Here is a 24,355-nt window from a genome sequence, read left to right on the forward strand (position 1 = left end):
AACCATTGAATTGTAGACTTTAAAAGGATGAGTTCTATGTTACGTGAATTATGTTGCAATAAAAATATTTATATGACTATCTCATATAAATATCTCAAGGGGGGAAATAGGACAAAAAAAATCAATGGGCTAATAAATGTTTAGTTTGTAAAATTTATAAAACCCTTTTATGATTCTGAAATGTACACATCCCATTTTACCACCTCCTGCCTCCTTGGTCCAGATGACTTATTGTGCAAATCAGTGGTTCTCGACCCTGGTTGCACATTTTAGAATCATCATGGGAGCTTTCAGAAAATACGAGGCCTTGGCCCGACACCATGGCCAATTAAATCAGAGTCTCTGGTGCCCCTCCCCCACCAATCCTGGCCTCTTATTTTATTAAATGCTCCCAGGTGATTTCCGTGTGCTGTCAAGCCTCAGAAATTAAATAGTAGATCAAGATCTGGGCAGCACCGGGTCATATTAGAAGGTGATTCTTGAGCTAAGTATTTCCCCCCCCCTTTAGTCAGGTTTATTGAGATATAATTTGTATACATTAAAATTTACCCCTCTGAAGTATACAGTTCACTGAATTTTGACAAATGCATAAGGCCCTACGACAGCCACCACAATCCAGATATAGAACGTTTCTGTTATTCCCGCAATGCCTTTGTGTCCCTTTGTAATGAATCCCTTCCCCCGTGTATTAGATGCATAGACTAGAATACTATACAACATTAAAAATTATGTCCTTGAAAGAACATGTAAGAAAATGGAGGGAAAAAATCCTCTCTATAAAGTTAAGAGCAAAGAGCAGGGAAAAAATCTCTATGTAGTATGATCCTAATCGCTTCATCTTTTTTTATACATGTGCGCAGATACATACATCTCCCCATATACGTATTCGTTTGTAGAAAAAAATCAATAGTTATCTCCGGTTGTGGGAATTACGGGAAATGTTAATTTCCTTCTTTGTATTTTTCTGCATGTTGCAGTTAGTCTACAATAATAAGTAACTTTTAAAATGGAAATATTACTGATTACCTACAAAACAGTGATTTATGGACAGTGATGTATGAAGAACGTCCTAAAGACTGAACTGCTGCCCCTACAAGGTTCCAGGTCCCTAGCAGCAAATCCAGCCTTCTGATCCCACACACACTTCAGGTCATTGGCTCATAGCAACTGTTATTGCCCAAAGAGATTAATAAGAAGATATTGACTTCTACGGAGATGGATCTCAAAAAATATTGACCCAAGAAAAGAAAATATTGATGGAAGAAGAATCAAGGTCTTTCAATGCCTTGAAGGAAGTAATAATTTTTGCTTCGCTGAAAGCCTTTTGCTAATGCTGTACTCTGTTGCCTATTTTTGCAGGCACTTGCACATTTGAAGTCAAATATGGCAAATCCTTACAAGCACTAACAGAGAATCTACCACAGAACCTACCATACGGGGAGACGACCCTATGGGCACAGAACGTATAGTTTATAGCAGAATGAGTGAGCGAATTGAGACAAGATGGTGACAGTGGAGGGCTGCTTAGGTTTGGTTTCAGTTCCTTTAGATTCAGCAGAATCCTAATTAAAAATACTAAGACATATCTTCCAAACAGCTCAGACAGACCCAAACCAGCTGAAGCCAGCTCCAGATCTCCAAACTAGACACGACTGATTCAGGCTCCCTCAGAGACAGCACATGGGGTTTTGGGTAATTTCGTGGGACAAATCGAATTGGAGATGACCGCAGTTGGAATGCTTTTTCCTACATTTTTCTCGGATAGAAGAAGATGATATAATAACATGTTGACTGAATCATTATTTGAACCAGTAGCTTTGTTTTTTTCCAGGTTGTTCTGGAATGAGTTACAGTATTTGGGCAAAATAATGAGTTGAAATTAGTTTCAAGTTAAATTATTCCCCTTGTTTGGGAATAGTTCTGTGTCATTTTTCCATTGTTGCATAGCAAGCCTCTCCAAAATATGGTGACTTAAAACAATTAGTTATTTGCTCAAAATTCTGTGGGTTGGTAGTTTGGGCTTGACTGGACTGGGGTGTCTCACATAACATTGGCTGGACTCATTCATGTGTCTGGGGCCTCAGCTAGGACGGCCAGGCTTCTTTCTTCTTGCACTCCTTTATCCTCCAGAAGCCACTTGTATTCCAAGAGGGTGATAGCAGAAAATGTAAGGCCACTTGAGGACCAAGCTCAGAACCATAATGTCACTTAGCCACATTCTACTGGGTAAAGGAAATCTCAAAGGTAGGCCAGGTTCAAGTAGGGGGGAAACAGACTCAGCCTCTCCTGGGGAGGAGCGGCAAAGAATCTGTGGCTATTTTAAGTCTACCACAAACTCCCAACCTCAAGGCAACACAGTGGAGCTAACAGAACCGAAAGCTTTGGAAACTGATTTCGCAGTCTCCAAGCCATGGCCTGTGCTGGCTGTGACTGTTTCCTCGTAGGAGTTCCCTATATATACCTCTTGCTGTGTTCTCAGCTGAATGTCAATAAATCACTTGGCTACTAAGACATTAACTGAGCAGTGTTGAATTCCTTAGATGCTTTTTGCTGTAAGAAATAAAGACCTGACTCAAGAAAGTTCTGAAGGAGTAAAATGTGAGGGGTTGTTAATCCAGCAGCTTTAGCACAATAGCCAAAACTCCAGATTCCTTCCATCTTTCTGTCCTGCCATCCTTGATAGGTTTGATCTTTGGCTAGTATCCCTTGTGTTTGGTTGCAAGGTGTTTGACACAATATCAGCCCTTATATAAAAATGTGACAATATCTGCCTCTTCCTTAGATCGCTTATTTATCTTTTGAGTGAAGGAAACTTTCTCTGAAGCCCTGCCAGCAGCCTCTCCCTACATCTCACTGACCCTGAACATATTGCCTGATCTTGTCTAGATCAGTCAGTGGCAGTGGGATTACCTGGGTTGGCTTAGATCAGTCAGAACCCAACTTATGGGGCAGGGAATGGGCCCAAGATCAGGAGGAGGTGAGTGGATATCTAAATAAAATTGGGTCTTTCTTGGGAAAGAGGAAGGATGAGGCTGTTGGGAGCCGGACATTATAGTACCTGCCAACATGGTCTAGACCTGATATGTTTGGGGTATTTGCTTTGTTCTTGGGTGTTTTGAGGAATAAGTCTGTCATGATGGAATTTCAGGTAATGTACTATGTACTTTGCTTTACCATAGGTGGTAAGAGGAAAAAGGAAAACAAAGTACTCATTCTCCAGAAGTTCATATTGAACTTAAGGAGACTTTGTGTGGACGCATGGAAAGCCAACCAGCACTACTGGTCTCGAAATGAGGGATCTGGGGAAGTATCCTGTAACTCAGGTGCTGGATAGTTAAGTATAATCAACTCCAACCTCCAACCTCTGACCTGTGGGAAGTCCAAAGCACTCCTGTTCCCATCACCAGTTTCTCTGAATTCTGTGCTGGGCAGGGTGCAGGGGCTCATGGCCAACAGACATGTCTGGTTCTGGATTCTTGCTTCCTTTGAACTCTGTTGCATGGTGTCTTAATCCTCTGGCTGTTTCCTTCTCTTTGTGTGGTGCTGACCCAGATGTGTGACCCACACATCTTTGGTTTTTCCTTTGTTTTTTCTTCTTGCCTTTGAAGCCAGTCAAAAAAATGCATCTATGGGTGTGGAAGACTCAATCTTAAGTTGACTCTTGGGGGGGCCATGAATGGGAGTTTATATAAAGCAAAGCGAACTCTTTAATATATATATTAATATATATATAATGATAAATATTTACTATCTTTTTTGAATGTTTATTTATTTATTTTTTTTTTTGAGAGAGAGAGACAGACAGAGTGGAAGCAGGACGGGGGCAGAGACAGAGGGAGACACAGAATCCGAAGCAGGCTCCAGGCTCTGAGCTGTCAGCACAGAGCCCGATGCAGGGCTCGAACTCACAAACCGTGAGATCATGACCTGAGCCGAAGTTGGATGCTCAACCGACTGAGCCACCCAGGTGTCCCCTTTAATATATATTTTTAAAGTTTATTTATTTATCTTGGTGGATGAGGGGCAGAGAGAAAGAGAGAGAGAATCCCAAACAGCTCTGCACTGCCAGCACAGAGATCGATGCGGGGCTTGAACTCACAAACCATGAGATCACGACCTGAGCTGAAATCAAGAATTGGATGCTTAATGGATTGAGCCATGCTGGTGCCCTGCAAACTCTTTAATAGTGAATGGACATTCTCATTCTTAAAAGTAATTCATATTCTAAAGATTATCTCACTGGCCTCAGTCCTCTGTAGGCCCCAGCCTCAGCCCTCCTCCCTCACCACCTCTGTAATCTTTTCTGTTTTCTCCTTGCTGATTCCTATCCATTCCAGGCAGAGCAGTTTGGCCTTTATTGGTTGGTTTCTTAGTTTCCTTGCAAGTCTGCCTTTAGGATCCCAAGCGTTTTCCTACATGAAGAGGGTTACCTCTGGGGCTGGCTGTTAAAAAAGTAAGGATTTCACCTTGGTTCAGGTGATTGTAGTAGGAAAATGAGAGAGGACCCCATGGGGTGCAGATGTGCTTGACCTCAAAAAGAGGGGGCATGGATGAGAGGAGCGTCATGTGGACCAGGACCGGGGAAGGCTGTGGTCAAAGCTGACCATTTGTTGGGGCAGGAGAAGTGCAAGATGAGCCTGACCATTTTGCAATCCAGAAAGTAAGGAAATGCTCTAAGAGTGGCAGGGCATGTTAAAAGGGTGCAGGAACCAGCCAAAGGGGCTCCCTCTGGCCAAATCTGGGAATATTTGCAGAATGAAATGAATAATGAGAGTAAAGGAAATATAACTCATAGAATAAAATATAAGAATACATGAACCAGTTTGAATGTAGATAAATAAAATAATAAAGTGGGAGGAGGGAAAGGAAAATCTCTACTTTATAGTAGAATCCCATCTGTCAACACATAAGGAGTAATGGAATTAGAAAAATCACCACGTGGGGGCGCCTGGGTGGCTCAGTTGATTGTTCAACTCTTGATGTCAGCTCAGGTCATGACCTCATGGTTCCTGGGATCGAGCCTAGCGTCTCACTCAGAGCTGTAGGTGTGGAGCCTGCTTGGGGTTCTCTCTCTCCCTCTCTCTTTGCCTCTCCACCGCTCACTCACACTACCTCTTTCTCAAAGTAAATAAATAAACTTAAAAAAAGAAAAATCACCATTTGATGGCCACCATCTTAGTAACTATTTGAATAATGGGTGCTAAACTAGCTGGTGAAAGTAGAACACCAAGCAGGACAGTTACATGATCTCAAAACAGTTTCTCACAAGACACCTATCAGTTACAAAGGGGGCACCTATTTACCGTGGGGAAACCTGGCAGACCCCAACTTAACCAAATGATCCAAGGTCACATCACCAACACTGGGCCAGTTGCATATCAAGTGCCTCCTGATAAGATGCACTGAGGACACACCACTTCTATGGTATTCCTGCCCAAAATGCATAACCTAAATCTAGTCATGAAGAAGCATCAGACAAACCCAAACTGGAATGTTCTACAAAATAACTGACCTTCATTTTTCAAAAATATCAGGGTCATGAAAGACAAAGACTGAAGAGGTGCTGCAGGTTTAAAGAGACTCCAGGGGCACCTGAGTGGCTCAGTTGGTTAAGCGTCCAACTTCAGCTCAGCTCATGATCTCACGGTTCATGGGTTCAAGCCCCACATCAGGCTCTGTGCTGACAACATGGAGCCTACTTGGGATTCTCTCTCTCCCTCTCTCTGCCCCTCCCCATTCATGCTCTCTCTCTCTCTTTCTCTCTCAAATATAAGTGAATACACATGAAAAAATAAAATAAAGTAAAGAGACTCGAAAGACAGGACAATTAGATGCAATGAGTTATCCTGAATTGGATCCTGGATCAGGAAAACAGTTTTTATTTTACTACAAAAGTCATTAGAGAGACAACTGATGGAATTTGAATATAGTCCATGAATTAGATAATAGTATTGTGCCAATGTGAATTTCCTTATTTTGATCATTGTGTAGAGGTTATATAAGAATATGTTCCAGTTTGGGGGAAATATTACACAGGGAAGTCATTTAGAGGTAAAGGGGTAAAGAGGTAAATCATGTCTTCGACTCTCAAATGTTTTAGAAAAAAAAAACATAGGAAGAATGAACGATAAAGCCAACATAGCAAAATGTCAACATTTGGAAAATGTGGGTGAAGATTGATTGTGGATTCTTTGTAATATTTTTTTGCAAATTTTTGGCAAGCCTGAAACAATTACAGAGTGAAAATGGTTTGTTTTTGTTTTTGAGGAATGGGCATGCACTTCCTCTGCCCTAATTTCTTTACTCTTCCCTCTGGCTGGGAGATAGTGCTGGGAGGGAAGTGGCCATGTGCTATGGACAGTGGTGCTGCCCTATTCGTCCCGGGCAGCCTTCTGCTGTTATGTGAGGGGGAAATCATCTTCCATCTTGTTGAGCTATTTGCATTGGGTGTGAGGGCTCTTTGTTATAGCTACGTGTCCTGCACCTAACTCATACAGGCTGGAGGAGGGAAAGCCTGGAGGAAGGTGGCCGCTTAGGAGCCCGTTGCATTGGTTTTGTGATTCTTATTTAGGGCATGAAAGATGGGATAACGGAGTGAGTTGGAGAAGATCACCCATTTGAGGAGAATTAGCAAAAGGAAATTAAGAACTGGAGAGCAATGTGAAGGGACAGCAGGGCCCTAGGAGACTCTAGGGGAGACTTTCCTACTTAAGAAGCAGAGAAAAAATATCCAGGGAGAAGAGAAATGTTTGGGGGCAATGGGATTTTCTGGTGACCCTTAACTCTCACCACAGTGAATACACTGCTTCTGTGTATAGCTGGCCTCAATTCCAGGGCCAGATAGCAGGACTCTTGGTGGTTTTGATAAAGAAGGGAAGAGAACTATGAACCTATCTAGATTGAGGTGGGGATTATCAAAGACTACTTGGTAGTCTTTAAGAATCCCCGGGGCGCCTGGGTGGCTCAGTCGGTTAAGCGGCCGACTTCGGCCCAAGTCACGATCTTGCAGTACGTGAGTTCGAGCCCCGCGTCAGGCTCTGTGCTGACAGCTCAGAGCCTGAAGCCTGTTTCAGATTCTGTGTCTCCCTCTCTCTGACCCTCCCCCATTCATGCTCTGTCTCTCTCTGTCTCAAAAATAAATAAACATTAAAAAAATTAAAAAAAAAAAGAATCCTTAAAATGATAATAATTACAACAATAGTAACAGCTAACATTTACTGAGTCCTCATTGTGTCCCCAGGACTTAATCAAAATTCTTTTTTTTTAATTAAAAAAATTTTTATTGTTATTTTTAACTTCTTTGATTACATAATTATTACATAATTATTAATTATGTAAAAATCATTACATAATTATTTGCTTCACAGTGTGAATGCTTGAAATATGTATATATATATTAATATATACTATTATTTTTTTTTTAAATCTATACTTTGTTATAGCTAAATAGCGAAATCTCATAGGTTCTGATTTGGAGTGAGAACACAAGTATTAGTCTGTATGTGCTGGAACCAGATGGTATTTTCCCATTGTGAATATACTGCTGTGTATGGGAGAATAATTCTGGAGTTCAGTAGCGTCTTCTCTTTTGAGCTCAAATTAATCTTGTTTCTTCATTTCCAACTGTGTGGATATGTTTATTTCATTGAATGACCATCACATGAAACTCTCATTCCAATTTCAGTGACAAACCCTACTAATCACAATAGGATTTATCTGTTGCTTGAAAATGATTAACTTCCTGTTTTGGGGTTTGTTTCCTTGGGTGGTCCCTGGCTGTGGCAGACACTAGAGCCTTCTTTGATGCTTCCTCATAGAACAGGCAGATTTCATGGTATGAACAACACAGGACGGGAGATGAAGGAGAATGTAGGGGTTCATATTACTTTCATTATCATCACTTAAAACTTTATATGCAATTTGGCTGTTTTTCATTTAGATCCAAAATTATTTGAAAGGTTTTCATTTTCATTTCCAGGTGGGAGGATTAAAAAAAAATATTTTCTCCCTACTTCTAGTAGTATTATGTTGGTTGAGAGAAAATGACCCATACTATTTGTAAATTTTGAAATGAATTTAGGTTTTCTTGGTCCTATAAGATTTATTTCATTTTTATGAAAGATCCATAGGTGCTTAAAAAGAAGATATATTCTCTGTTTTAAGATACGGCATTTCACAGACTTTTGCATAACTCTGCCCTGGACTACAGTGTTAAAAGATAAACTGAGGCATATTAAAAATTTTAATAATTTATTTTAGCAAAAATTAATTTGAATTGGGCAGGCGTGAACCAGAAATGGTTAGAAGGGCACCTCTGAGAGGAGCTAGTGGAACTACTTACAGTGAGAAGGTATGGAAGCAAAGGAAGGAAATGATTGACTCTAGCTTAAAGCCTACTGGCCGTTTTGCAATTGGTTGTCCTTAGGTTTCCATTTCCAAACCTGGAGGCATTTGTAGGTTTAGATCTTGGTTTGCTTATGAAGGCCACCATGGCATTAGAGTCACCTCCCTCTAATGGCCTCCTCGTTTAATTAATTGAGCATTGGAGACGTGGGTTTGTTCTTGTCATCCTCTCACCACCTTCAGTACAAAAGTTACTTGTTTGATAGTTTCATTAAAGGTGGAGTTGTAGTCTCTGTTTTTCATTGTTCTGTTTTAGGGCAGAAGTGGTTAGTATTTGTTTTTTTAGTGTTTATTTATTTTTGAGAGAGACAGAGAGAGAGTGGAGGAGGGGCAGAGGGGGGTGGTACAAAGGATCTGAAGGCTCAGACTCACGAACAGTGAGATCATTACCCAGCCCAAGTGGTTCGCTCAACTGATAGAGTCACCAGGCGCCCAGGAGCCATTGGTTTTATAGAGGGGAGTTGAGTAGAAAAACCTTTTCACTATTATCTTTGATTGGAAATGCTCCTAATAAATACTTTAAAGTACAGTTTGAAAATAATAATGATAATGAAGCCCAAGTTAAGTATCTAGAGCTCAAGAATTCATTTGCTTTAAGTGACAGCAGAGAGCCTGTGTTGTACTCATGTTCAACAGCAAAAATCCTTTAAAATACTTCCTAGGACTCCTCCAATTCTCTCTCTATACTGAAATTTTATTGTACTGAAGATTTTCCGATTCTTGGAATCTTCTTAGGGGATTGTTAGAATAAAACCTGATACCTTTTATTTTTATTTTTTTATTTATTCATCTTTTAAATATAATTTGTTGTCAAATTGGGTTACATACAACACCCAGTGCTCATCCCAACAAATGCCCTCCTCCATCCCATCACCCACTTTCCCCTCTCCCGCACCCCTTCCATCCGCCCTCAGTTTGTTCTCTGTATTTAAGAGTCTCTTGTGGTTTGCCTCCCTCTCTGTTTGAAACTATTTTTTCCCCTTCACTTCCCCCAGAGTCTTCTGTTAAGTTTCTCAAGTTCCACATATGAGTGAAAACATATGATATCTGCCTTTCTCTGACTGACTTATTTCACTTACTGTAATACCCTCCGGTTCTATCCACGTTGCTGCAAATGGCCAGATTTTATTCTTTCTCATTGCCAAGTAGTATTCCACTGTATATATAAGCCACATCTTCTTTATCTATTCATCAGTTGATAGACATTTAGGCTCTCTTCATAATTTGGTTATTGTTGAAAGTGCTGCTATAAACATTGGGGTGCATGTGCCCCTATGAATCAGCACTCCTGTATCCCTTGGGTAAATTCCTAGCAGTGCTAGGTTATAGGGTAGTTCTATTTTTAATTTTTTTGAGGCACCTCCACACTGTTTTCTAGAGTGACTGCACCAGTTTGCATTCCCACCAACAGTGCAAGAGGGTTCCTGTTTTTCCACATCCTCGCCAGCATGTATAGTTTCCTGAGTTGTTCATTTTAGACACTCTGACCGGTGTGAGGTGTTATCTTAGCGTAACTTTGATTTGTATTTACTGGATGATGAGTGATGTTGAGCATCTTTTCATGTGTCTGTTGGCCATCTGTATGTCTTCTTTGGAAAAGTGTCTATTCATGTCTTCTGCCTGTTTCTTCACTGGATTGTTTTTCAGGTGTGGATATTGCTAACTTCTTTATAGATTTTGGATACTAACCCTTTATCAGATATGTCATTTGCAAATATCTTTTCCCATTCTGTCAATTGCCTTTTAGTTTTGTTGTTTCTTATGCCGTGCAGAAGCTTTTTATCTTGATGAGGTCCCAATAGTTCACTTTTGCTTTTAATTCCCTTGCCTTTGGACATGTGTTGAGCAAGAAATTGCTGCAACTGAGGTCAAAGAGGTTGTTGCCTGCTTTCTTCTCTAGGGTTTTGATGGTTTCCTGTCTCACATTTAGGTCTTTCATCCATTTTGAGTTTATGTTTGTGTGTGGTGTAAGAAGGTAGTCTAGTTTCATTCTTCTGCATGTTGCTGTCCATTTCTCCCAGCACCATTTGCTAAAGAGACTGTCTTTTTTCCATTGGATACTCTTTCCTGCTTTGTCAAAGATTAGTTGGCTGTCCATTTGTGGGTCCAGTTCTGGGTTCTCTATTCCATTGGTCTATGTGTCTGTTTTTGTGCCAATACCATACTGTCTTGACGATTACAGCTTTGTAGTAGAGGCTGAAGTCTGGGATTGTCATGCCTCCCACTTTGGTTTTCTTTTTCAACATTACTTTGGGTATTCGGGGTCTTCTGTGGTTCCATACAAATTTTAGGATTGTTTGTTCTAGCTTTGAGAAGAATGCTGGTGCAATTTTGATTGGGACTGCATTAAATGTGTAGATTGCTTTGGGTAGTATTGACATTTTAACAATATTTAACAATATTAACAATATTTGTTAAATATTCCATGAGCATGGAATGTTTTTCCATTTCTTTGTGTCTTCTTCAATTTCCTTCATAAGTTTTCTATAGTTTTCAGCATACAGATCTTTTACATCTTTGGTTAGGTTTATTCCTAGGTATTTTATGGTTGTTGGTGGAATTGTAAATGGGATCGATTTCTTGATTTCTCTTTCTGTTGCTTCATTATTGGTGTATAGAAATGCAACTGATATCTGTACATTGATTTTGTACCCTGCGACTTTGCTGAATTCATGTATCAGTTCTGGCAGACTTTTGGTGGAGTCTTTGGGTTTTCCCTGTAGAGTATCATGTTGTCTGTAAAAAGTGAAAGTTTGACTTCTTCTTTGCCAGTTTTGATGCCTTTATTTCATTTTGTTTTCTGATTGCTGATGCTAGGACTTCCAACACTATGTTAAACAACACTGGTGAGAGTGGACATCCCTGTTGTGTTCCTGATCTTAGGGGGAAAACTCTCAGTTTTTTCCCAGTGAGGATGATATTAGCTGTGGGCTTTTCATATATGGCTTTTATGATGTTCGTTCTATCCCAACTTTCTTGAGGGTTTTTATTAAGAAAGGATGTTGTAAGGGGCACCTGGGTGGCTCAGTCGGTTAAGCGTCCAACTTCGGCTCACGTCTGATCTCACTGTTCGTGAGTTCAAGCCCCACATCCGGCTCTGTGCTGACAGCTCAGAGCCTGGAGTCCGCTTCAGATTCTGTGTCTCCCTCTCTCTGTGACCCTTTCCAGCTCACACTCTGTCTCTTTGTCTCTCTCTCAAAAATAAACATTAAAAAAAATTGAAGAAAGGATGTTGTATTTTGTCAAATGCTTTTTCTGCATCTATTAACAGATCATATGGTTCTTATCCTTTCTTTTATTAATGTGATGTATCACACTGATTGATTTGCAAATATTGAACCAGCCCTGCAGCTCAGGAATGAATCCCACTTAATCATGGTGAATAATTCTTTTTATATGCTGTTGAATTCAATTTGCTAGTATCTTGTTGAGATTTTTTTTGTGTCCATGTTCATCAGGGATATTGGCCTGTACTCCTTTTTTGTGGGGTCTCTATCTGGTTTGGGAATCAAGGTAATGCTGGCTTCATAGAATGAATCTGGAAGTTTTCCTTCCATTTCTATTTTTTGGAACAGCTTGAGAAGGATACATATCAACTCTGCTTTAAATGTCTGGTAGATTTCCCCTGGGAAGCCATCTGGCCCAGGACTCTTATTTGTTGGGAGATTTTTGATAATTGATTCAATTTCTTCACTAGTTATGGGTCTGTTCAAATTTTCTATTTCTTCCCATTTGAGTTTTGGTAGTGTGTGGGTGTCTAGGAATTTGTCTATTTCTTCCAGGTTGTCCAGTTTGTTGGCATATAATTTTTCATAGTATTCTCTGATAATTACTTGTAATTCTGAGGGATTGGTTGTAATAAATCCATTTTCACTCGTGATTTTATCTATTTGGGTCCTCTCTCTTTTCTTTTTGAGAAGTCTGGCTAGGGGTTTATCAATTTTGTTTATTTTTTCAAAAAACCAACTCTTAGTTTCATTGACCTGTTCTTTTTTTTTTTTTTTTTTGATTCTATATTGTTTATTTCTGCTCTGATCTTTATTATTTTTCTTCTTCTTCTGGATTTGGGTTTTCTTTGTTGTTCTGCTTCTAGTTCTTTTAGGTGTACTGTTAGATTTTGTATTTGGGATTTTTCTTGTTTCTTGAGATAGGCCTGGATTGCAATGTATTTTCCTCTCAGGACTGCCTTCGCTGCATCCCAAAGCGTTTGGATTGTTGTGTTTTCATTTTCATTTGTTTCCATATATTTTAAAATTTCTTCTTTAGTTGACTGGTTGACCCATTCATTCTTTAGTACAGTGTTCTTTAACCTCCATGGATTTGGAGGTTTTCCAAACTTTTTCCTGTGGTTGATTTCAAGTTTCATAGCATTGTGATCTGAAAGTGTGTGTGGTATGATTTCAATTCTTTTATATTTACTGAGGGCTGTTTTGTGGCCCAGTATGTGATTTATCTTGGAGAATGTTCCATGTGCACTTGAGAAGAATGTATATTTATGCTGCTTCAGGATGAAAAGCTCTAAATACATGTCAAGTCCATCTGGTCCAGTGTACCATTCAGGGCCATTGTTTATTGATTTTCTGTCTAGATGATCTGTCCATTGTTGTAAGTGGAGTATTAAAGTCCTCTGCAATTACCACATTCTTACCAGTAAGATTGCTTATGTTTGTAATTGTTTTATATATTTGGGTGCTTCTGAATTCAGTGCATAGAAATTTATAATTGTTAGCTCTTCTTGATGGATAGACCCTGTAATTATGGTGTAATGTCCTTCTTCATCTCTTGTTACAGCCTTTAGTTTAAAATCTAGTTTGTCTGACATAAGTATGGCTACTCCAGCTTTCTTTTGACTTCCAGTAACATGATAGATTGTTCTCTATCCCTTTACTTTCAATATGAAGGTGTCCTCAGGTCTAAAATGAGTCTCTTGTAGACAGCAAATAGATGGGTCTTGTTTTTTTTATCCATTCTGATACCCTATGTCTTTTTATTGGTGCATTTAGTCCATTTACATTCAGTGTTATTATTGAAAGATATGGGTTTAGCCTCATTGTGTTATCTGTAGGTTTCATACTTGTAGTGATGTCTCTGGTCCTTTTTGGTCCTTGCAACATTTCACTCACAGAGTCCCCCTTAGGATCTCTTGTAGGGCTGGTTTAGTGGTGATGAAGTCCTTCAGTAGTTGTTTGTTTGGGAAAACATTTATCTCTCCTTCTATTCTGAATGACAGGCTTGCTGGATAAAGGATTCTTGGCTGCATATTTTTCCTGTTCATCACATTGAAAATTTCCTGCCACTCCTTTCTGGCCTGCCAAGTTTCAGTAGATAGGTTGCTACTATCCATATGTATCTACCCTTGTATGTTAAGCCCTGTTTTTCCCAACTGCTTTCAGAATTCTCTCTTTATCTTTGTATTTTTCCAGTTTCACTATGGTATGTTGTGCAGAAGATCGATTAAGTTACGTCTGAAGGGAGTTCTCTGTGCCTCCTGGATTTCAATGTCTGTTTCCTTCTCCAGATTGGGGAGGTTCTCAGCTATGATTTGTTCACATATACCTTCAGCCCCTTTCTCTCTCTTCTTCTTCTGGAACTCCTACGATATGGATATTATTCCGTTTCATTGATTCACTTAGTTCTCTAATTCTCCCCTCGTGATCCAGAATTTTTTTTATATCTCTTTTTCTCAGCTTCCTCTTTTTCCATAATTTTCTCTTCTATTTCACTTATCCCTCTACCTCTTCAGTCCTCACTGTGACTGCTTCTAGTTTATTTTTCATCCAATTTATAGAATTTTTAATTCATCATTATTTTTTAGTTCCTTGATCTCTGCAGCAATAGATTCTGCTGTCTTCTATGCTTTTTTCAAGCCCAGCAATTAATCTTATGATGATTATTCTAAATTATTTTTCAGTTATATTGTTTATATCTGTTTTGATCAATTCTTTAGCTGTCATTTCTTCCTGGAATTTCTTTTGAGGAGAATTCTTCTGTTTCATCATTTTGCCTAGTTTTCTGTCCCTTATGTGTTTTAAAAGCTTGTTATGTGCCCTAAACCTGCAAGCACTACTGTATTAAAGAGGGGCCATTCACTGTCCAGGGCCTGGCCCTTCAGGAGGTGTTTTTTGGGGAGTGTTATTTGCTCTCTCTTGTGACTTTGGTTAATTTATCTCCCTACTCCTAGTGATGTTTTGGACCCTCCACCAGCTGTGCTTTGATTTGTTTGTTGAAGTAGCCCTGGAAAGGAAAACAAACAACCAAAAAACAAACAGAAAACAAAAACATGCAAATACACAGACAAATAAAACAAAAACAAAAAACCAGAACACCAGCTACAAGTAAACAACAGGGTGGAAACATTGCTGATGGAAGAGGCCTATCCCATACAAAGAGAGAAATGACAGGGGCGGGGGAAAAAGAAAAAATAAAAATCGACCAGGCAGAGAAACTATACGACTTAATCCAGAGACAGAGAAGGGAAAATAAAGAAGGAGGAGGGGAAAAAGAAAAGAAGATAAAGTTGTCCAGACAGAGAAACTATATGGCTTAATTAATCCAGAGAGAGAGAAAGTAAGGAAAATAAAGAAGGAGGTGTAGAACAGGTATCAGGAGTATGGATTAAATATGTCTGCTTAAACAAACCAACAATCAGAGTAACTAGACTAGAAGAGGGAAGAGATAAGAAGGAGAAAAGGAAGAATATATCTACATAATTAGAACTGTCCGAGAATTAAATCAGGCAATGCAGCAGTGCAGGTCTGGAGGAAGGGCTGTCTGGTTGTCTATCCCGTTCTAGTAGATACGCAGTTACCAGGTGTGCAGGGGTGTGGTTTGGTGCAGGCAGGTCCCACCTCCACTGTGCGCCCTGTTGACTGTTCCCTGAAGCCTCACCTCGGTGGTGATGGGGAGAAAAATGGCGACACCCCAGTCTCTCCTCCACGGACTGGTGTCCCAAGCTACTCTGTTCGAGCTGTGCTCACTGTGCCACGGTGCAAACGAGGCACTTTGTCTCGCTCCCCTGACTCTGGTGCCTGGTGCTGGGCTGGGATTCAAATTCTCCCTCCGCGCACCGGTACTGGGGGAGTGACTCCCCGTGCCATCCGATATGTGGTCCCTGGCTGGCAGGTGCAGGCAGGCTTTGTCCTGTCCCACAGCACTCCAGGGAGGGGATCGCTCTCTCCCACTCTGGACTGCGCCCCTGACCTAGCCACTGAGCCCGGGGCTGGCTCCCCTCCTCCCCAGGTGTACAATCCGGGCAGCCAGCCCCAGTCTGGAGAAAGCCCGACAGTTGGATTTTGGATCTTTCTCTGTTCCAGTTCATGGTTTTTCTCTTATCCAGATACAGTCCTATGCTTCCCCAGCCTCTTTCTCTTCCCTTTGTCTCTCCGCAGAAAGGGATCCCTCCCCTCCATTTGTTTTCTCTCCTCCAGTTCATAATCACACACCTATGGCCCACCAGGTTGTCCAGGTGGGTCCCTGGAAGCGACTCTCTTTGCTTCCTGGACTCTTGGGGTTCAAAGTCCTTTGGTTTCAACACCGCTTTGTTTGAGAGATGAGGGAACTTCGGATCCCCCCACTTCTCTGCCATGTGGGCCCCTCCCCGAATTTCTTTACATGTACGAGCTCCTTTAATCCTTACCGTAATCACATTATTCTTCTAGAGATGAGTAACCTGAGGCACGGCGAGGTTAGGTCAAAGGTCACTTGCAAGTAGCAGACACAAACTTCAGATACAGCAATCTGGCTCTGGATGCACCTTCATGCTTCTGGGGCAACTCCTCCACCCCCCATCTCTTCGGTCCTTCTTCCCTTCCAACAACATTCAATGCCTACATTGCTAAGTTGAAGCATATGGACTCCTTCCAATGCATTATAGTTCTGCACTCTGGAACCTACTTCAGGCAGGGCAGAGGTGGGGTGGAGGGCAGAAGGAACACTGAGTGTCAGCAGTGACCCATTGGAATAATTCTGTTTCATGGAAAGAATTAAGGTCTGTCCATCCGATGGCAAAAAAGGAAGGGCAGCACCAAAGGGCACCCACGGTGCTTTCCTGGTGATGGGGCTCTCCTGTGACTTGTGTATAGGAGGCTCTGGGAAGGGGTGGGACAGGGGGGCATTGGAGTAGAATGCCCTAGATCTGCTATTCTTGCTCTCGGTGTCCTCAGAGCCCTGCCACTCAGAGCTGCAAACTGATGGCGGGAGGAGGCTAGAGGTTGGCAGAGGGATTTGTCCCTGAGGGTCTCTGCTCATTTCTTCCTATGCCAAGGGTCTTCTCCTATTTTAAAAAATGGTAGGCGCTCTTTTTCCGGCTGGAACCATGGAGGGTGCAGAAGAGAAGAAAAAGAAGGTTCCTGCTGTGCCAGAAACTCTCAAGAAAAAGCGAAGGAATTTCGCAGAGTTGAAGATCAAGCGTCTGAGAAAGAAATTTGCCCAAAAAATGCTTCGAAAGGCAAGGAGGAAGCTTATTTATGAAAAAGCTAAGCATTACCACAAGGAATACAGGCAGATGTACAGAACTGAGATTCGAATGGCTAGAATGGCAAGAAAAGCTGGCAACTTCTACGTACCTGCAGAACCCAAATTGGCATTTGTCATCAGGATCCGAGGTATCAATGGTGTGAGCCCAAAGGTTCGAAAGGTGTTGCAGCTTCTTCGCCTTCGCCAGATCTTCAACGGCACCTTTGTTAAGCTCAACAAGGCTTCAGTTAACATGCTAAGGATTGTGGAACCATATATCGCATGGGGGTACCCAAACCTGAAGTCAGTGAATGAATTGATCTACAAGCGTGGTTATGGCAAAATCAACAAGAAGCGAATTGCCCTGACAGATAACACATTGATCGCTCGATCTCTTGGTAAATATGGCATCATCTGCATGGAGGATCTGATTCATGAGATCTACACTGTTGGAAAATGTTTCAAAGAAGCAAACAACTTTTTATGGCCCTTCAAGTTATCTTCTCCACGAGGGGGAATGAAGAAGAAGACCACCCATTTTGTAGAAGGTGGAGATGCTGGCAACAGGGAAGACCAGATCAATAGGCTTATTAGAAGAATGAACTAAGGTATCCACCATGATTATTTTTGTAATCTGGTCAGTTAATAAAGGACTACTTTCAAATTAAAAAAAAAAAAAAAAACGGTAGGCAATTAAGTCCCATGTTGCTTGAAACAGAAAAAAAAGAGAGACTTTAGAAAATCTCTTGCAAATCCAAAGAGCCAGCTCCTGGCCAGGAGACATGCAAACTCTTTTAATAACCTTTTTCTGGATCTACTTAAATGGAAACAGTCACCAGTATTTTTAGTTGCTGTGTGACGGATGTAAAAAAGAAGGGGGAAATGTGTACGTTTTTTCTTCCCTAGTTAGAATAAGAAGGAATTGCTCATTATCTCTTAACCGAGTCACTGCCGGGAAGACAGGGAAACACCCAGGAGTCCCCATTGGCTCCTCCTCTGGCCTGGATGGGATTTAAATCCAGGGAGGGAAGCTGAGGAGGGGAGAGAAGGAGGGACAGAGAAGCACCAAGCTCTGCAGCCCGAGGGGCCCAGTCCCTGGGGGAAGTGTTGGAAGTGGTGCCCAGCAGCCTCTGAGGTAAGAGGTCCTGAGGGCTTTACCTGTGAGTGGGAGGGTGATGGCCAGCTGGGCATGAGCTCCTGAGCTGAAAATCCTAGGCAATGTCATTGCCTAAACCTAATTAGGAAATATTTGCCAGGACCCAAGTAACGTGTCCTTAGTCAGCAGTATACTGGATACCCGACGGGGACTGAATACAATCACCTTCCTACCTGGCCACTTGCAGTCTGTGTTGTAGGGGAATTTCTGCCTGGAGTAACAAATTTTTACATACGATATTTCCTTTAAGTTTTTCGTGGCCTCCTCATCTCTTGTTTCTTTGCGGGCTTTTTTTTTTTTTTCTTTATTACAATGTCAAAGCCTTCATTGTTTGGTAAGTTTTCTTACATCTCACTTTTTAATAAAATCCTGAAACAAAGCTTTCATTTTCGATGTGATCAGGAAACTGTCCTAACATTCCCCTTTTTTTGAAATTTGGATATGCCAAGTAAGATGATGTTTGCAAATGCACTTAAGAGCTTTGAAGTTTTTTCAAACATTTAATTTTATAGGTTTTATTTCTTATTTGTATTTATTTCTTATTTTATAGGTTTTATTTCTTATTTATAACTTTCCCCCAAATTCCCATGCCATGACCCTTGAAATGCCTTGAGAACACCCATATTAAAGCATTTCAAGAAACTATGTGCTGGACTAGTTCTCGGGGGTCTTTTTATTTATGTACCTATTTATTTATTTTTGTGGTCAGGAGAGACCTGAGGAAATGGAGAAGGAATGAGTGAGAACAGTCACCTAAAAACACAAAACTGGAGTTGCTGACATGAGCATTTAAAAAAGAACAAATCCTGGGGCGCCTGGGTGGCGCAGTCGGTTGAGCGTCCGACTTCAGCCAGGTCACGATCTCGTGGTCCGTGAGTTCGAGCCCCGCGTCAGGCTCTGGGCTGATGGCTCAGAGCCTGGAGCCTGTTTCCGATTCTGTGTCTCCCTCTCTCTCTGCCCCTCCCCCGTTCATGCTCTGTCTCTCTCTGTCCCAAAAATAAAATAAAAAACGTTGGAAAAAAAAAAATAAATAAAAAAGAACAAATCCTAACATAAAAATAACAAAGTAGGTTAGCCACAGTGCCTAATGCCCATAGGCTCCTCCAGGAGCCAGAGTACCACTGAGGTAGCAGGTGACATGTGCTTAGCCACGGCCATAGACAGGTGGCTGCCGAAGCACAGGATCTGCATGGGAAGAATTGGTGTTTTTTGGCATTTAGATGTTTGTTGGAGACTCAGAGTCAAGGTGACAATGCTGGGAGACTATCTCCGGAAGAAACAGAAAGTATTAACATCAGTTACCATTTTTTTTCCTAGGGGTACTCCCCTGCTCTCCCAAACCAGACATTCTTTCATGCAACTTTGAATCCTGCTGTGTCCCCAAATTTGTGGCTGCAGCTGACTGCTAAAGGAGGGAAAATTACACAGGATGACTTCAGATCGTCTTGTGGCTTCTGGTTTCTATTCCAGCACCGTTCTGTGGTTTGAAATATAGGGTAGACTGAGGTCTGCTCCTGAGAAGGGGCCTGTAGAAATCATGCCCAGATCCAGTGGAAACTCTTGTCCATCCACCACTCATTCCAGAGCCTTGGCTCCTATAGGATCTGGATACAGATATGAGATCATGGTTTAGGTTCTGTAGCAGCATCTAGGGCCACCAGTCAGCAAGCTGGTGATGCTAAGATCTCAAGCCTGATCCCCGAATAGGCTTTGCAGGGTCTCACCACAGTAGACTTGCTGTTAACGTCAACCAGCCACTGTCTGAATAAGTGCTGTTGGTCTCAAGGAGAGACCCAGAGCGTGCGGATGGAACTCACCCTCTTTGGAAGAAGGCTGGAACTTTAAAATTATTTCCATCTGTGGAAAACCACACGTTAAACCAAAGATAGGAAAAACAATATTTTCATCATACGCCTCTCTTCATTATCATTCAGCTGAAACAGAGTTTGTCATGTGAAGCCCCCTACACCTGTGTGTCTAACATGATGCTTAGGCATTCTGGAGACTGGGTGTATGGTTGGATGTGGGGGAGGCAGGTCTCCGAATTTATGCCCTTGTGCCCATTTTATCTTCTTACTATGCACGAGCCTGTGCATTCCAGTGAAAGTAAAAGGAAGGGCTTTATATGAGGAAGGAATTCATTCCCATGGTGTCAACGGACATCTTTGCCTTTGCCTGATGCTCAGAAAAAGCTTTAGAAGAGCTTAGCACAGAGCCTGGCACATCATAAGAGCTTAGAAAGTGGTAACTGCCATTGTCACCAGCCATTTGAGCTCCCATAAGGTAGACTAATATTCGGTTGATGGAATAAAACAACCACAGCAGCTTGTGACCACCTGTGAAAAGGTGATTGAATGTTGAAGCTGAATCAGAGACACCGTGTGTCAGCTTTTCTAGCTTGTGGTGTATGGGAAGATTTGGTGGAAAGAGCTCTTCAGGAAAAGAGGTCTTGTGTGGCAGTGAGAGTCATCTACAAGGACTTCTTGGGCACTCGCTGGTTGTGGTCCACTGACCCGGAGGAGTGGGCGCACCTAATGATGCCTGAAATGCCACCATATTAAGCCTTATCCCATGAAACCAATTTTTCATTCTCACCCACACTTGGTGTCTTCTATCCTGTATAGAATACCTCTGCAGAGGGTTCAGGGTCACAGGGCCTCGAAATAAGTGTTTACATGTATTTGGTTTGTCTGTAGTATGATCTAGCCGAAAGAGTACTGTCTTGTGCATCTCACATGCTCACATTACTAAAAGAGAAAAAGATCCAGAGGTGAAATCGGTAGGCTGAGGACGAGTTGAGCCAGGTACCCAAGAACTTGCTCTCCTGGACTGAGTACTGGGTCAGAAGACCTTGGGGTCACCCAAGGTCCAGGTTGTAGATCACTGGCAGAATATGCCCAAGAGAGTTTGGGGAAGGAGTAACAAATGCCAGGTGACATTTGTGACATCAGTGTATCCCTAGCCACCATCTCTTTCACTTTCCTTCATGGTTCAATGATGTCCACCCTGTCATTTGGGGACAGAATATCTTTTTAAGTGACTCTACTGGAAATGGATGATACGATTTTTCTAAAACCCAAAGCAGTGCTCTCATTTGCTTGTGGTTAATTGTAAAAGCAGGATGAGGTAATAAGGGAACCAAAGAAAGCCCTGAATTTAAGTAGAAAGATCTGTAATGGTGGCTAGAAATTGGCTGCCACTCTCTTCGTTGTAAGTTGTATATTTTATTTCCGACCAGGATGTGTGTGCTTCTTTGGAGAAAATGAGGTAACATGGAGACCATCAGCCTTAGGATAGGAGAGGACCATCTGGGACTGAGGGTCCATCCTTCTCCTCTGGCCAAGCCTTGGTTGACATCTGCACCTACAGACAGAAGTCTTGGTCTGCTTTGTGTTTCTTGGGAAGGAAGTTCTCCAGAATTTCATGAGAAGTGATCATGATTTAACCTCCTTGTGGGGGGAAAACGAATTGTTCTTCTAGGAGATCATCCTTGGCACTGCTCAGAGGGAGTGCAGGCATAGGATTTAGTTACTGGGCAGTTCATTTTGAAATGAGCACCTGGTAAGCCCTGAGTCTCGTCTCGTCTTTTCTCTTCTCTTCTCTTCCTCTTTTCTCTTCTCTTCTCTTCTCTTCTCTTCTCTTCTCTTCTCTTCTCTTTTCTTTCTTTTTTCTTTCTTTCTTTCTCTCTTTCTTTCTCTCTTTCTTTCTCTCTTTCTCTCTTTCTCTTTCTTTCTCTTTCTCTTTCTTTCTTTCTTTCTTTCTTTCTTTTTCTCTTTCTTTCTTTCTTTCTTTCTTTCTTTCTTTCTTTCTTTCTTTCTTTCTTTCTAGCATAAGAACCCCTCTCTTAAATATGATAGGCAAGAGGACATTGGTTTATTTTTCACATTTGGTATTCTTCTCACTGGATTTTTTTGAGGGGCGGGCAGTACATATAGTAGAAAGATGAAGAACATAGGGAGAGTGGACAGACCTGGTGTTTGATCTCAGCTCTGCTGCTTATTAGCTCTGTGCCCTTGGGCAAGCTAGTTAACCTCTCTGAACATGTGTTACAAAGAATGGTATCAACTGACTCCCAGGATTTTGAGGACTAAGTGAGAATAATATTTATAAAGTACTTGGCAGTCACCACCATCTAATAAACCCATACACAAAAAACCTAGGAGCGGATTACTACTTGATACACAAAATATTACCTTCGTCAGGATTGTGCTGAAAATACAGAGGGAATCAACACATTCATGGTCACTACCATGCCCGAGATTTACAAGGATATCCGGCTGAGGAACTCACATATAGATTTTGGAGCTATCTGTGTTTGGTTGGAAATTGAAGTCACAAGGGTGGATGTGGTCATCAAGAGAGAATGAATAGAGCACAGATGTAGAGCCCTGTGACATCAGTGTGTCTTTCAGGGCAGAACCAGGACTGTCCATCCAGCTGATGGTAGCAGCACACTCCTTAAAGAGCCTTTCTCGAAAAAGCAATGCCAGGCAGCATTTGTCTTGAGTCTTAATATGTCTCTGCCTGCCACTTCCCCACACCCCTCCCACCCCTTCTGCAGCCAGAATTAAAGACGAGATTGGAGTCAATGAGACTGATTCTTGTGGACACCTGGTTTCCCGTGGTTTCCTGCAGGCACATTCCACGCATGTAAACCCCCTTTATCTCAGACATTCCTACAGCATTTACCAAATGATTCCTCAACAGAAAAATCATCCCCATTCGGAAACTTATCCTGCATTTTCCTTGGTGACATTTGCTGCCCTGTCCGCCCCCTCCCCACTCTGACGGAGCTCTGTCTGTGGTCGGCTGTGCATGCTAGCAGCCTTGGTGAGGTCATCCCTTCCTTCTGCTCTTACACAAGGCAAGTCTCTCCTGCCACGTGCTGGAAGGAAAGACAGCAGGCTTCTCCTCTCGCTCATTACACTTGACAGAAGTGCTAGGTCGCAGATCCCTCCCTCCCATCTTCTTTCCAACAATCACCCTGCCCAGGGAAATCTGAGCTCAACTGGGGGAATCCAAGAGGCTGCAATTAGCGAGGACATCTTGTTACAAGCGACAGGCGGCAGAAGGACGGGCGACACGGAGGGCTCATACAAGGGCTTCTGGGGTTTCTCATATTCCAGGCTTCCCAAAACAAACACAGTGAGACTGGGCTTTGCACAGCCTTGCTGCGGTTTATGGCAAGAGTCTGTAGCTGTTTTGCATTCGTGCAGAACTTCTTCAAAAACCCATCTGCGCTCCATTTGCGTCTCAGAAAATAGTGAGCCACGGGGTGGGGGAGGGGTTTGGATGGCAGGAGTGGGCAGAGAAGTCTCAGTCTGCTTTTCTAGCTCCACTGTTGCCTGGGAAGGGGATCTGGGACAGCGAAAACTCCATTCAAAGAAGTTGCTTTGAGATCAACGTGTGTGGTTATTGGGGGTGACAGAGGTGCTCAGGGCTTAAGCTCAGTTAGTGGACACTGTGTAGACCGGTTTGAATCTGCAGCCTTGCACTTCTGCTGCATAATCAAGGGCACATTGCTTGATGTCCCTGAGCCTCGGTCCCCATTTCGGGGAGTGAACACACAGCTATGCGTGTAACTGTGCTACCATTGGGTTGAACTTCTGAAGATAGCAATTGTGAAATATCGTATCTTTTTTGAGTTTTTGCTTATTGAGAGAGAGAGAGAGAGTGAGTGAGCAAGCACGAGCAGGGGAGGGGCAGAGAGAGAGGGAGAGACAGAAAGAATCCCAGCAGGCTCTGTGCTGCCAGTGCAGAGCCCAATGTGGGGCTCGAACTCACAAACTGAGAGATCTCGATCTGAACCGAAACCAAGAATCTGACGCTTAACTGAGCCACCCAGGCACCCCTTGAAATATTATTATTTTTATCCAATACCTGCCTTCCGACTTGCTCTCCTGGCCCTCCTCACCTCCCCCACCCCATCCTCTGATAAAAATCTCAAGCAGATTCCAGAGCTTTTCTGGTTACTTTTGGTATTGGAAGAAAACCCTTTTGTGAAGGGCAGGTCCGTCCAATATGAGAGCTTCGATCTCCTATCCAGGCCACATGTTTTCTTTTCACCCAGCTTGGGCCTGAGTCCACAGACACACCAGGGGGCAGGTGGTGAGCCTGGTGGCTTCCTTCCTCCACTGCCTCCCCCAGCTTGCTGGGCTGTTTCTGGCTTCTCCAGGTCACCAGCAGGGAGGGGAGTCAGAGAGAAGGGAAAAGGGATTTTTACCTAGAGCCATCGTAGCTCCTTCCCATGCCCTTGTGGCAGCTGCTCCCAGTGCTGGCTCCGTCAGCTCCCTCTTGTGCAACTCTGTCCTGGGTTTTTTAGACAATCTTCATTCTACCTCC

At 42.3% G+C, this 24,355-nt stretch overlaps 1 protein-coding gene across 1 annotated transcript; it reads left to right on the top strand.

Moving 5' to 3' along the window:
• Positions 1-16,705: 16,705 nt before the first annotated feature.
• Positions 16,706-17,523, top strand: LOC102971601 (60S ribosomal protein L7). The gene has a single exon (XM_015538287.2). The coding sequence runs from the start codon at positions 16,718-16,720 to the stop codon at positions 17,462-17,464; it is 747 nt and encodes a 248-aa protein (XP_015393773.2). The 5' UTR covers positions 16,706-16,717; the 3' UTR covers positions 17,465-17,523.
• The last annotated feature ends 6,832 nt before the right edge of the window (positions 17,524-24,355 follow it).

The sequence above is a fragment of the Panthera tigris genome, chromosome F3, assembly GCF_018350195.1.
Source record: "Panthera tigris isolate Pti1 chromosome F3, P.tigris_Pti1_mat1.1, whole genome shotgun sequence".
Classification (NCBI taxonomy): Eukaryota; Metazoa; Chordata; class Mammalia; order Carnivora; family Felidae; genus Panthera; species Panthera tigris.

What these genes read in the sequence shown, in the direction of transcription:
- LOC102971601 (XM_015538287.2), top strand. Translation starts at nt 16,718, where the DNA reads ATGGAGGGTGCAGAAGAGAAGAAAAAGAAGGTTCCTGCTGTGCCAGAA.